Here is a 15,212-nt window from a genome sequence, read left to right as displayed (position 1 = left end):
TTATACTGAGATTTTCGGTTGAGTAGTAGTTACTCCGCTTTTGGAGTATCTATGAATGTAATTATTTCACAGCAATAAAATATTCTTCTCACCCAAAAAAAAGTGTCCCCTTAGATCGAGGTGAAGAGGTCTATGCAGCTATGTTGATGCAAGACACAATTGTTATCTTCATACATATCCACATCTCAAACATTTGAATGGATTAGAATTCATTGCAAAGAAATGATGTTTTCATATCAAACTGTCTTGCTACAATTGTTAGTGTAAGAATCTACTTGCAAGGTTGTTAAGATTAAACATTGCACTCCAAGATTGCAATAGAAGTTCCCAAAAGGTTTCTCTATACAAAATATATCATAATACATAGAGGTATGCAGCTACAAAACACAAGTCTGGAGTTCTTGAGCTGTTGTACAACCTATACATGCTCTCATGACATCTCTACACACGTACGTGGATTTTGCTACTTTGCCTTGCAGCTTGCTGCATGCCTCTCTTTTACTGAGATATCCTTGAATAATGGTGCTGCAGCTCATCTACTACTGTCTCTGAGCTGTCGCCTCAATTTTGGGACTGTTTGAATCTCTTATAATGTCATTTTGCTCCTCTAGTTTATCCTCAATTCGACCCTGAGCATACATGTCGCTTCATTGTTACAATGCATCTGCCAGACTACTTTTTACACATATCAGCTTCCAGTTTGGATATGCCCATGATATACAGCTGAGAGTTGCCATGTTCCTTCTCGAGCACATCGCTTTCCTCTACATACTTGTTCAGTCTGCTGCTTCCCAAAATAGTATTAGTTTGGTATCATCTTCTCTCTCAACAATAGCAATGATTGTCTTTGGCTCATCTATATTGCCATCTGTAGTAGCATTTTTGTATATTTGCATGGAGTCAAACAAGAACGTATTTGCAATGGAGAAATTCGATGGAAGGACTTTCCCAATGGCAAACAAAAATGCGGCTTCTCTTAATGAGCATTGGCGTCTGGGGACGTTGTCAACAGTGAAGACAAGAAGCCGCTCAACCACCTGGCAGTTCAGATAAGGTTATAACACGGGCTGTAGCAGGTGCAGCCTCCTAGATTAGGAGGAAGGTTGGCTTGGGAAGGGGTGAGCATCCTTCCCACGCAGCTGGTGGCCTAGCCAAGAGCTTAGGGGACGAGCAGAGTGAGGCAGAAGGAAGAGGGGGACTACATAGCGACCTAAGAGACAAAAGGTCTTGAGAGCCACCTAGGTTGGCTTCGCCGTCCATAGTAATTTCTTGACATCTTTTTGCTCTAGTCTAGGATATGTTTATTCCATATATTACTTTTTAAGAAGAATCAGGGGCATTTTATTATTTGTTGGTTCTTGCCATCCATCTAATAACCCAGCTAATTTGGTTAAAGAACATTGATTTAAGACTATTGTATAAGCAATGCTTTCTGCTGAACCTTTCCGTAAGTATTAGTATTTCAACCACAACTAAATTTGGTGGGTGGTCCTTGCTTCACCAATACCACATGCTAGTAATGGCAAGTACATCATTTTCTCACCCTTTGATCTGCTTGCAATTACATATGCAATAAAGTAAAGCATAAATAAGGCAGTCGAAGGAAAAATATTCCCTTCAGTGCGCTAGATCTTGATATAATTCTAATATGCATGTATTTGCACACAGAAAGTAGGGGTGATACATCAGATTTACTGAGCACATGTTCTCTATGGCATCTAATCTTTATAATCCATATTACTATATGGAGTGAAATACTCCTGAATAAAGTTCCTTTTCCTTCTTGGATTCCATCCCAGGTCACGGCATACTTGATCTGAATGCCATATGCTTACTGCACCTATGCAAGATTTCTGATAAAATGGTGTGGAGTTCTTCATGTACTGTATCCACTTCTGAACATCTTTTTCCATGTTTGCGATGCTTGGAAGACAGATTTTTCCAGAAAGCAAATGAGCTAGCCAGCGTGCACCCATTTCAGAGGAATGTAGGTTAGAAAGGTTTTCCTGATATCCCACAAAGGCCAAATCATGGATGTGAGGGTGAACTAGACCCCTGCAACAACAAGAAAATTACAAAGGCATTAAGAGTCTCCCGATGAGAATCCCATAAGTGAAGCATCTGAAGAAACAAATTGTATTTCAGAGTCTGTATGTGTACAAGCCTAGAAGTTCGGACAAAATAAATAGTTCTGCTCTAATGTATGCATGTGCACAACTGCATAAATGCTTTTCCACAAAGCAGGAAAAATATCCATGCATTATTACAACAAGAGAACATGAAAGATTTAAGGTATAAAGTATAATCACGGTGGCTTAGTGAAATGCTCCCCTATCTGCTTAAAAATTCCTATTCATGAAATGGCTCTATTCAAGTTGGAGAATTCGCTAAAATGCTGCACCCTCAAGACAGATAACCTTGCATGTTGCAGAAGTTGCTGATTTTATGCTTGAAACCAGAGTGGGCACAACAATCAAGCTATGTGACTCAGTCAAAACTTGACACCCAACAAGTATAACTGAGGACAGCTCAAACTCACTCATAAAGTAGCATGTTGGACTCTTATGAGATATAAAGTGCTGGTTTGAACATTTAAAACCTTTACAGTATGGATCTTCTGTCACCTCAATGCATTATTGCGACAAAAAGCGAATTGTTGTCTAAATATTGAAACAATACCTATCTTTGTAATCCAATCACATCCATGATGTATGGAAGTTTCATAGGCAAGCATTACCTGTACAGAGGTATCACACTTCCGGGCTCCTCTGCTAGCAGTCCACAGCTCTTTGGTAAAATGGACCTGAGTTTCTTGTCCCCATCATACCCAGTGCCTAATATTATGACATCAGCTTCAATCTCTGTACCATCAGCTAGTGTCACTCCCTTTGGTGAAAAATTCCAATCAGTTGCCTTCTGGAGGTTGATTTTACCTTCTTGAACTCGCTGGAAAAATGAATCAGGTAGCAGTGGCACCTGGCACGATGCAAACTGCTCAAAGAATGTCTGTTCTGGTATTAAACCGCACTCCCTGAGAGGCAGACTAAGAAGAAGATATAGCTCCACAAATTTTGAGATGGCCCACCGCTGCAGGGACCCAACAGAAGGCAAAGAGTTTCAGAATCAACCTCCATTTGCTACGGGTATGCAATGTGAAAACTTGTTCTCAGTTAGGCGCAACAAGATCCGTGTTTTTGAAAAACATAAGAAGTTAAAAGATTCTGGACTGAATAATCACAAATCGGCAATCTCCAGCATAGAGAAAAGGAACCTACTGCTGGAGTCAAAACAGTCGATATGACACTAAGGAACCACCCCTGATCAGGCTTTGGAATCATCAACTCAGAAAGCCGTGTCGAGTAGATGTATGCTAAAGGTAACCCAAAAGGCTTGTGATGGGGAAGCATCCAATGTGCTGTTCTAAAGATTACTGTACAGGGTCTACCATGTATGCCTGGCAACAAAACATTTGAAAATAACATGTTAAAAAGATTCAAGGCACTGACTGAGAGAGTAAGCATGTTTCATATGGACCTTGCTAGCAGCAATGATGCAGTTGGTTGATGGGAATTGTCATCTGAGAAAGAACTTGTGGCATTTCAATCTTTTTTTTATGCAAAGCAAACCATGCGAGCACTTGAATTAAAAGGAAAAAAGAAACGCAGGGTTTGTTTAGCCCCCCAAGACACAGTATAAAGTTAGAGATCCTAACACATAGTAGTCCCAAACAAGTCAAGGTTTGTTAGATTTATTACTTGGTGTTGACCCTTGGAGGGCAGTGCAGTTATACCTTCCTGTAGATACACATATTCCCGAGTTGGGCCCATTACTTACATGCTCGCTGACTTGGCATTACAGGAGGACATCTCCAGTAGGATCTTTAAGTTGTATTTCGTCATCCGAGAGAGGGTGCAAAATAGATAGACAGAAAGAGAGAGAGTATCGTTCCACATAGGAGGATACAGCCCAACTTGGACAGAACAATGTATTCAGATATGAAGGATAATAACCAGGCACCATGCATCTCATTCTAGGGGTCACTCTGAATTTGGAGAGAGTGATGTTTGAATCCAGTGATATATCTCTAGATTAATGGCTGGAGAGCCGTTTTGGAGAGTTTTCATATGGTATGTATATTTATATGCACAACTAAGGACCAAGATTATACGCTTCCAACATGTCAGCAAATATGCCTTGTTGACCAGGGTTTTACAACAGCCTCCTTTTACAAGGCTGAACACTTTGTATTTCCTCATCCTAGCATTGGCAATGTGTGGGAATTCAATTGAGCGCTCTCTACAAAACAGGCTTCAATTATCCTAGCGTTTCACCAACCTGAGTGCAAGGTTTTGGGTTAAGTACTGCACAATAGAAAAGGTGGACGACCTAGCAAAAAAGGTAAAAATTTTGAATTTCAAATTTCAAAAGAAAGGGAAGCTATCTTTTGCTGCCCTTTCTTGCTTCCTACCGAAAATAAGACAGCCTAGACAAGTGGCCCTTCATGGAGATAGAGAGCCCCTAAAAGGTTGCCCTCTAAAGTAAGGCAGTCTCACAGCCTATATGGTCTTAAAGGGAAGTTTTAGGTCCCCCCTATCTATCAGACCACAGTTCTTGTAGCGCCACATTACTCGCAAACAAATGGCCTGACCGCAAGAGTGAACAAACAAGACTCTATGATGGATGCTAGCCATATATGTTATATGTTCATCATCATCTCAAGACCTGGGACGGACATCGTCCTTCAAGCTTGCAGAATGAATCAGCCTGTTCAGAGCCCCGTATGGAACAGATGCAAAGTTCCCAATCCAGATACATACAATTGACATTCCAAGGAGGCCACAGATCAATATAATCAATTGATGTGATCATTGATATCAACTGATGCTTGGAGTTGCTGTAAGTTGTAACCTCAAGACAGCTCAAAGTGACGACAAATATATTGTAATGATGGAAGTTCTAGAATTCAGCAGTGTCTCGTGCAATAAAGAGGGTAAGCCATGACAAGAACAAGTATGCAAGAGAAATAATCAAAATGCAGATTGTCCCACAGAGACTTGCAGGTATATTTAAAACTTCTCACATTTAACTACAATAAACTGATCATTTTGCAGTGCTGCTAGCTTGTTAAAAGATAGGGGAAGATTTGGTTACCATGAAGGCTGACCTGGAAGAGCAATGCATGTAGTACATTTAGAATACTGCAAAAAAAATTTGCAATTGACTTGATTCTAAGAGTAAAGGAGAACTGTTTAGGCATACCTTTGTTGGCATTTACAGCTTCCATCGCGACATCAAGTGCAGATTTCATTAGTCCAACAACAATCACGCGTTTTCCGCTTAGCAGTTCGTATGCAGTTTTATCATCCAACAAAGCATACTCCATGGAGTGCAGCACCTTTCCTTGGAAGAGGTTGGGTCCTCTAGATGGTGGAAATGATGGCAGTTTGGGGATGTCTCCATAGCGACCAATACTCAAGACCAAAAAGTCAAAATAGAGCCACTGTAAAAGTGGACTTAGTTAGCCCAAAGATAAAAACATGTGTGGACTGTTTCTCATGTTAAATCAGAATGCATTGACTGAGCAGCACCTCTCTCTCTCTCTCTCTCTATATATATATATATATATACATTAGCAGGGAACGAATAGAATTCAATAAAGCCAACCTCGTGGACACAGTATGGACCCTCTTTCCAAAGTTGATCCTTTCACTCACCTCAGAATGTGCAGCAATATTACACCAAAGGAAAAATCATCGTACAGGGGACTTCTAGCAAGTTCAATAGAGCCAACCTTGTTAACAGAAAGTAAGGACCCTGTTTGCATGGACAAATTGGAGCTTGGAAGAAATAATATAGTAATGTTGTACTCCAAGAAATCGACTGACAGTAAGCAATCACTACTGTGACTCAAGCATGGAGGATCGGATCGTTGTCTACATACATCAATACTCAGAAGCGATACGCCACTGTGACGTTAGCACTCGGCCTCAAAATTCTCTGTCAACGATGCTTAATGTCCTTTACTTTGGTGATGATGGCCAATAGCAACGGCAGGTAAAGACATGAAGACGAGCAGGAAAAATTCTGTTGAAGGCCTATGGAGTGTGAAAGAGACGAGATGCACAGAGCGCTAAGAACAGGCGATTACGATGGTTTACAAAGACACAAACATAAATTGGTATGCTGGAAGGATCAGAGCCAATGACTAAAATTCTTCGAGGAGAATTGTTGGGCACTGCCTAACGAATTGACTGTTGGAAGGGAAAAGAATTCGTCGGCACCTCCTCATTGGCTGTATCGCAGATAGATGCCCTTTGTTTCTGGATCCGCACCGCCCAGACCGCACGTTTTTTCTCGTTTGAACAAATGGCTGATGGTCCTTCAGTGTCCTCTCCGCGTTCCTCCTCTGATAATCTTCGAATTTCTACGACTTTGCAATGGAAACGGATTCGTTCCAGGACGTGAAACTTCCTCGCATAGCTCTCCAGATAGTCCTTCACGTGTTGATGAGACGGGTAATCTGGGGTGCCAATCGGCCACTCGTAATCGGAAAACTGATACGCGTCTCTGGGTGTCTGGAGCTTGGTGCTTGCAAAGGTATGTCGCCAGACACCACCAACGCCATCTTGAGCTTCCAAGACAACGGGCTCAATGCCGTGTTGGAGCAGATACTTACATGCACAGATGCCACTCATGCCTGCGCCAACAAGGCCTACTTTGATGTCCGATAAGGATGGCAGCGACGCCCGATCCGCCATGGCTAACTCTTCAATTGCTCCCCGAAATCTCTGTGCCTCTGAGCTGAATTGCTGAAGCCTCTCCACCACCTTCCGCTGCGTAAAATTTTTCACAGCTACAGTAACCCAATTGCTTCCAGGCTTCCGCTGCGTGAGAGTTCCATGATTCTCTAGCAGTTTTGTGTTCTAGCCTTGATTCTCCGGCAGATTTGTGTTGTGGGCTCTCATCAGTTCACTCCTCAGTGCCTCACTGAGCCTCTTCCAAGTGCATTTGGCAAACCCAATCTCGTTTATATGCTGATTGCGGGAAAGAAGAAGATCGGAAGGCTGCAAGTTCCAACAAAATCAAAGATTCTTGGGACTCTTTTTTGTGTTGTAGACGTGATTCTCCAGCAGATTTGTGTTGTGGCTCTCATCAGTCAGGTAATGGTCAATCCTCAGTGTCTCACTGAGCCTCTTCCATGTGCAATTGGCAAACCCAATCTGGTTTATATGATGATGGCCGAGAAGAAAAAGATCTGTAGACTGCACGTTCCGATTGCAGCACCAAAATCAAAGTCTTGGGACCCTCTCCCCCTCAATTCTTTTACAGGATTGGATGAGCTCTCAGATACCAGACCACGCGGGCATTCAGATATTTTGCATTACAAAATTTGCAGTCACCCGTTTACCAACCCAATCCAATCAAGGTGGGTGGACGACGTCTAAAAATTACTAAATTGAGCCGACCACCGGCACCTCTAGATCGAGCACCCATCGGTTTATGGAGTTTTAGCGTGGTGAGCTAGAGGCCCGGGGCCAAGGGCAAGTCCCACATACCTCGGTCCGTCACAGTCTCGTATCTTCTCCGCTCTCTGAGTTTCATTTGGTTCAGAGGGTCCACACTTGAGGTGGCACCATATCAATAAGGTGGGGGAAAGAGTTTTCCATGAGATGTCTGGTGGGTGTAAGTGCCTCACACAGCAAAGCTAACTCTCAAAGTCAACTACCACCTCCATCACTAGGCTACTTACGGTTGGTAAGTTGAGTAACCCGTCCGCACCTACTGCTCTAGTCGCGACCCATAAGTCCTTAAAAAGCAAACGCGTTCTAGAGTCCTATGCGTTAGATCTGGAGCATCAAAGAACAAAGAAAAGAAGGTAAAGAAGAAAAATCACAATGACTCTGATTCTGAATTAGAAGAAGAGGAAGACTGTAACTCAGATAGTGATAGTTCAGAAGATGACAATTCCGACGAAGATTCGGATGAGGAAGGAGAAGGAAAGAAGAGGAAGAAAAAAGGAAAAGACAAGAAGTCTAAAACAAAGGGTAAAACCAAAACCAAGAAAAAAGAGAAAAGGAATCCTAAAGGAGACTTTAAACTTGAGAAGATAATTAAGGAGAAACTGAAGAGTATGGGAGTAGAATCAAAGAAAGAAAAGGTACCATGTGAGTACTGTGGAAAAGATAATCATGATAAAGAAAAGTGTTGGTATAATCCAAGTTATAGCGGGAGGTTACCTCCTCATCGGCAGCCAGCAGCACAAGCTGCCCAAACATCAGTGGTTAATCAAGTGGGAGCACAAGCTAACCCAAGATATAACAATGGAGCACCTAGAAGACAATAGAACCAAAATTGGAATACACAGCAAAGACAAAACAGTCAAGCATGCACTTATTGTGGGCTTGAGGATGGACATCGTCAAGGCCCTCAGAACTGGAATACGCAGCAAAGACAAAACAGTCAAGCATGCACTTATTGTGGGCTTGAGGATGGACATCGTCAAGGCGCTCACTGTCAACTGTGGTGTAAACACAGAAATGAAAGAGGCATACCCATTGTGAATTTCACCCCTAGAATTAATGCAAACCCTCCACCACAACCACCAGCAGGGGTAAATGTGGTAATTTTGGAGACAATTGTGGAGGAGTCCAAAGAGACCTTCCAGAAGGAGACTACAAGAATAGTTACAAAGATTCATAGTAAACATGATATTTAATATCCTGAAGTTGAGTGTGTTCAGAGTGTCAAAGGAAGCTCATGTGTCCATGGTTCAACCGAATATTGAGGCGTTAGTAATCACAAGAGCAGGAGCTTAGGCTCAAGTACAAGCAAAACATCCATTGGCATTTGATTTGAAACATTTGGTGGATTGGGAGGAATAGCAAGAAGTCAGGGATGCAGCCTTAAGGGCTATATACAAAGCGAATGAAGAGAAGAAAGATAGAGGAGAGGATTCCAATAAAAGAAACAGACACTCCTGGGAGAATAGTCAAAACACAAAAAATAATGGAGGTCACGAGGAATTTTTCAGAGAATTGCTACACTCAAAGATCCACATAACACTTGATCAATTGCTCAACCTGGTACCTGCTTTTAAAGAATAGTTGTGCTAAAATTTCCATAAGGAGCAACCTTCTCTAGTTGAAGTGGGAGTAAGAATGGAAGATGAAGAAGATGTGGAAACCTATACATCTATGGTGGAGGTTATTGATTGTAAAGTACCTACAGTAGATGTGGAATACAAAAGACAAATAATTCCAAAGTACTCATTGATGGGGGATCTGGTGTTAATATACTATCAGAAGAGTTGTATAAGCACTTTTGTGACAATAAATTGGTCAGGATGGTTGATCAGAGGAGAATCCAACCATTGGATATAGTGAGAGGTTAGCAAATCAGTATATGGGGACTGACATTTACAATAAGTTTTGTGGTACTAAGAATGAAGGAAAAAGAAAGTTCATACTCTATGCTATTGGGTAAGCCTTGGCTCCCATTCTGCAAAAGCTTAGTAGGATTGGAGAGCTGAAAGAATTACTATCAGGAAGGGAAAGAAAAAGTATAAAATAAGTTTGACCTCGAAGAGAAACCTTCTTAGACACATGCAACCTCCATGCAACCCATAGAGGCGGAGGGGGTTAGTATGGTAGCAGAGTTACAAGAGGTGGAAGAGGATTATTTTTTAAGGAGAAACCCTTCATTGGTACCATTGTTTGAAGTGGATGTGGTAGGCATTTTACAAAAATACACAAATCATAAGAAGATTGATTCAGATACAGATCCGACTGTGCAGAGCAGCAAGCCTGGTAGTAGTTCCAACCAGAAGGCGGATGTTGACCAAACAAGTCCAGATGACTCTAATGCTGATGATGAAGAAACAGTGGAAGGAGGTTTGAAAACACATATCCAAGCAGTGATCTAGGCAGACAAGGCCTTTGAAGAACATATGAGCAAGACTGCTAGAGTGAAAGAAGATGAGGTCGAAGACATGAATCTTTCTTGATGCACACATGGCTTTATGAGACCTCAATTTGCAAAGGATTCCTCACAGTTGACTATGTGAACATAAATAGGTGTATAGGCTACACCTCCTCACATATCTCTATGCATGGAACATTCATCTATAAGGTTTCATATGCTAAATGGCAAGCCACTTTGGACTTCCCTAGGAAGGAAATTTTATATTACTAGAGGGTAGCTTAGCCAATAATTGAAGCCAATTACCATTTCTCCCATGAAGTTACTCGTTAGTTATTAATAAGGGAAAAGCAAAAGAAGGACAAATAGAGCCACATCCCAAAGTTCAAGTCATATATGGAACAAACTACCAATCAAATCACCACTACAAGGAGGACAATAACCAAAAGTCACGAAGCAATTCTACCAATAGTCTTCATAATCAAAAGTCATGAAGAAATTCTACCAATCGTCTTGATAAGAATTCATGTTGAAGTCTTGAAAGGATTGTCACCAATGTTTTGGAGACATTAGTGATAAGATATCTAGCATGGGGAATATGACAAGCTTGAAGGGGGAGAGAGTACTTAAGGGACTAGTAGTCACTGACCAGATATGTGGGATGGTCGATGTTGTGATAGAGTTACACAATGTTTGTAGTGGGTTCCAAGATCTATTCATGAGTAAGTGTGGAGATGCTAGAAGCCCAATGGGTGCATGGATAGAAGACAAATGCATGGGTGTGTCATTTTTTGCAATGTTGTTTGTACGGTATCTCACAGATGATGAGCAACAAAAGAGGTACTTTTTCCCCCGAATTTAGTGTAAGTCATTTGGAAGGAGTGTGGAGATTCTAGAACCTCAATGGGTGCATGAACCCCGGGGGATTCACTCTTCATGAAAGGGGGACGTCACCTGCGTGCATGAACTTTAAGAAAACCCCCTATTTAAGATCCATGTAGGATGATAAAACACCCCTATTTAAGCTTATAAGATACCACCAAAATTCTATTATGTCCCCCCTTTCCTTAAATCTACGTTCTTTCTCAAGCATTTAGATCACACAATAAGCAAATTTAGATTACTTTCCCTATGACAATTTAAAACCATACACAAAACCAAACTTGTTTGGACTAGTCACCCAAGGTAGCCTATACTATGTCCCCCCCTCTTGAATATGGCATGGCCCCCCTAACTTAAATTAAATATTGGGAAAAAATAAAAGGCCCCCCACCCCTAATGTATAAGCTTATGCCTCATTAAAGAAAACCCCCCTATTGTACACTCACGTGATATCATAAGTTTCCTCTTGTGAATCCCCTGGGGCATGAACAAGGGAAAATGCATGGGTGTGTCATTTTTTGCAATGTTGTTTGTACTATATCTCACAGATGATGAGCAATGAAAGAAGTGTTTCCCCCCCTCGAATTTAGTGCAGACTATTTGGCATTGTGTGCGCTGTTCATTTGTGTATGACTCATCCATTGTCCATTAGACTATCTGGAAATAGGTATAATACCTTGGAAAAGCACAAAGCAAAGGCAATCCAAATGCATGTCTAAAATTTTAGCATCAATCTAGCTAACATTGTTGGTGATCCTAGTGGATCCTAGTGGGAAGCATCTAGGCTAGATGTGCTGATGACGATGAAGGAAGATGGTAGAATGAATCTACAAGAATGGCAAAGAAACCCCAATACTAATGGAGTAAGATGGGAGGAAGTAAGGCAGAGATACTAGCAACTCTCACAAGATGCAAAAGCCCAAATTATTGCCAAGATGTAAGAATCACTAAAACTAGTGTGGAAGTATCATAAGCAAATGGCCGTCTATGAAGTCGGTGTAGCCAAAGTGGCTCTTTAACCAGAGATTTCATTGCTACCATTCCATTATACTCTGTACCTTGGGGAGATCGAGTTCGTGGCTAGTGGAAAGGAAGCTATTGATGGGAAGCTAACTCAACAATAAAACTTGGAGATTGTTGGCTCTTTCCCATGGCTCCGTAGGAAGAGCAAGGTATTCTCAGTATGCAGGGTTCCAAGGCTTTTTGTCACCTACAGATATATTGGTGTTGTTGTTTGTAGTATAAGTGTAGCTTAGGACCTCGGGTCGTATTCCGGTTAGAGACGTAGGCTTAAGTGTGGTAAACAAACATAGTGCATGCATGTGTGAAAAAGAGACCTGCATCATCATGATTGGGGTAATGAAGTCTTTCGCCTTCATTAGGGGTTGAAGGGTTTAGGAGGAGTTTGAGGGTTAGAGGGAGGTTAAGGGTTTAGAAGGAGGTTCAAAGGTTTAGAAGAGTTTTAGGGTTCAAAAGGAGGATCCAATGTTCAGGTAGAGTACATGGAGGAGAACTCATCTCCCTCATAGATCATGGAGGTCAAGGGTTTAGGGGGAGCATAGGAGTGGGAGAGGAAGAAGGTGTAAGAGCAGAAGGGAGGAGGAGGAGGGAGGAGAAGGGAGGAGGAGAGGGTGGAGAAGGGAGGAGGAGGAGGAACACTTATTTCATTAATTTTGGACTCATATGTCTACATTTGGACTATTACTAAAACTCATTCCCAAATGAAAAGTTTACTTTATGAAAATGTTGTTCGAGAATTAAAAGTTTACTTTTTGGCACTGTCATTTCCACATAATAAATTTTAGGATATCTCTCTATAATGTTGCACTTAATAACAATTTAAATTAATAATTTAATAAAAAATAATAGTTTAATTACACTTAAATTAATAAAAGCAATTTAAATGTATGAAAAAATTATATGTATGCATGCATGCATGTATGTATGTATGGATGCATGCATGTATGTATGGATACATGCATGTATGTATGGATGCATATATGTATGTATGTATGTATGCATGCATGTATGTAATTTACCATAAGAGTCCTCTAAAATCTTCAAGATATCATAACGGGATTAACAAACACCTTTTGAGAGTTTAAAAACTCTAAAATCTGGTAGATATGGAGTCACACACAACGGTGCACATGCATTCATGGAACGTACATGTCCTTGGTTCATTGATCAAAGGCCATTGATACATATGGTGGGACCAATGCACTGCACTGTCCATGTGACATGGGCATGCCTGCAAGGCTTTTATATTTATATTTATATAGTTAAGGTCCATGTATGAGATTAATTTACCATTTGAGTCTTCTAAAATCTCCAAGACTTAATAATGGTGTTAATAAACACCTTTTAGAGTTTTGGAACTCTAAAATCGCCAAGACTTAATAATGGAGTTAATAAACACCTTTTAGAGTTTTGGAACTCTAAAATCGCCAAGACTTAATAATGGTGTCAATAAACACCTTTCAAAGTTTCAGAAAGCAACATCGGTATAATTTCAAAGAACTTTATAAACACCTTGCAATACTTACAAGGGTTTTTTAAGATGTGTTTGCACTGAGTGAAGCACACATCTTCAAATGATGCATCTTGATGGAGGGCGAAAGAGAGGGAAAGAAGGAAAAGGGAAGGGAAGGGGGAGAGCCATGGAATGGAGAGGGAAAGAGAGGAAAGAAGAGGGGGAAGGAATGAAGGTAAGGGAAGAGTGAGGAAAGGAGAGGGGGAAAGAGAGAGAGAGAGAGAGAGAAAGAGAGAGAGACAGAGGTGGGTGATGAGGAGGAGGGGAAGAGATCACGCTGCCACGGCGACCAAAATAATAATAATAATAATAATTTTTTATTTTTTATTTTGGTCGCTGCATCTGCGCTACCGTAGCAGCGTGATCTCTTGGCCAAGGGAGGGAGGAAGGAGAGGAGAAGGGAAGAGAGAGGGAGAGAAGGGAGGAGAATGGGAAGAGGGAGGGAGAGAAGGGAGGAGAAAGGGGAGGAAGAGGGAGAGGGGGAACGGAGCCCAACACGAGGGAGAGGGAGAGGGAGGAAGGGAAGGGACCACGATGGGGGCGAGAGTAGAAGGAGAGACTAGAGTAGAAGGAAGAGGGAGAGAGGAAGGGAAGAGTAGAGGAGGGAGTAATAATTTTTTTAAAATAATTTTAATTAGATAGGTGGGTGACGAGGATGAAAGGAAGAGAATGGAGAAGGAAAGAGAGGAAAGAAGAGGGGAAAGGAATGAAGGTAAGGGAAGAGCGAGGGAAGGAGAGAGAGAGAGAGAGAGAGTCGCGCTGCTGCGACAACGATGACAACAAAAAATGCCTCTGCATTGCCACAGCAGCGTGACTGTGTGTGTGTGTGCGTATGTGTGTTGCCGCCACAACATGATCTCTTGGGCACACTATAGAGGGGGAGAAAGACGGAGGGAGAGAAGGGAGGAGAAAGGAGAGGGAGAGGGAGAGGGAGAGGGGGAGGGGGAGGGGAGGGGAAGGGGAAAGGGAAGGGGTGCGCAATACGAGAGAGAGGGAGAGGGAGAGGGAGAGGAGCGCAACATAACGCAAGGGAGAGGGAGAGGGAGAGGGAGATGGAGAGGGAGAGTGAGAGGGAGAGGGAGAGGGAGAGAGGAAGGAAGGGGAACACGATGAGAGGAAGGGTGTGATTGAAAAGGGAGAGGGAGAGGTGAGAGTCAATATACTTCCCTCAAGGAATTCAAACTTCTTGCTCTAGAATTCAAACTTCCCTCCCCCTTTCCCCCCTTCCCCCCTTCCCCATTCCCCCCTTCCTCCCTTCCCCCCCTTCCCCTCCCCCCCTTCCCCCTTTCTCCCCTTCCCCTCCCCCCCATTCCCCATTCCCTCCTTTCCTCCATTCCCCCCCCTTTCCCCCATTCCCCCTTCCTCTCCCCCCATTCCCCTCCCCCCTTCCCCCTTTCCCCTGCCCCCCCTTCCCATCCCACCTTTCTCCTCCCCCCCCCCCTTTCCCCCTTTAGTTTAGCTAATATTTGAAACTTGAAATTTGATAAACTAGCCCAAAAATTAACATAACTTCCTCGTATGAGACCCAAATTTAGCCCTCAAAGTACTCAAATCGATCGGCATAAGCCATCTAGAGTCATCTATATGGTTAGAATTTTCAAATTCCAACTGAGAGGAAACGTGTGTAAAGTATTGTGCCCGTCAAGTATGAGCAGATTTGAATGACACACCTTAGATTCTCATAACACTTGGTGAAAAACAGCGTTTGTGGTGTGTTTGACCATCCAAAGCATATACGATGGGTATAATAATTTACATGCGCCTCAACATAGGTTGGATTCACATGTGTAAAGTATCATCTCCATCAAGTATGAGCGCATTCTTATGATACATCTTAGATAGTTCCTTTGGCGGTTGTGCATATTACTTGGTGAAAAAA

At 42.1% G+C, this 15,212-nt stretch overlaps 1 protein-coding gene across 1 annotated transcript; it reads right to left on the bottom strand.

Annotated features, from left to right (window-relative positions):
* Window positions 1-1,419: 1,419 nt before the first annotated feature.
* On the bottom strand, window positions 1,420-7,295 carry FMO1 (flavin-dependent monooxygenase 1). The gene is made up of 5 exons (XM_087375000.1): window positions 6,282-7,295; window positions 5,260-5,500; window positions 3,276-3,454; window positions 2,738-3,087; window positions 1,420-2,055 (listed from the first exon to the last, which is right to left on the bottom strand). Exons 1-5 carry the CDS (start codon window positions 6,756-6,758, stop codon window positions 1,719-1,721), a joined length of 1,584 nt encoding a protein of 527 aa, XP_087231126.1. The 5' UTR covers window positions 6,759-7,295; the 3' UTR covers window positions 1,420-1,718.
* Window positions 7,296-15,212: the final 7,917 nt, after the last annotated feature.

This window comes from Dipteris shenzhenensis, chromosome 5 (genome assembly GCF_047967505.1).
Source record: "Dipteris shenzhenensis isolate YYH24624 ecotype China chromosome 5, Dip_SZ_1.0, whole genome shotgun sequence".
NCBI lineage: Eukaryota > Viridiplantae > Streptophyta > Polypodiopsida > Gleicheniales > Dipteridaceae > Dipteris > Dipteris shenzhenensis.
This window is presented reverse-complemented; position numbering and strand designations above follow the sequence as displayed.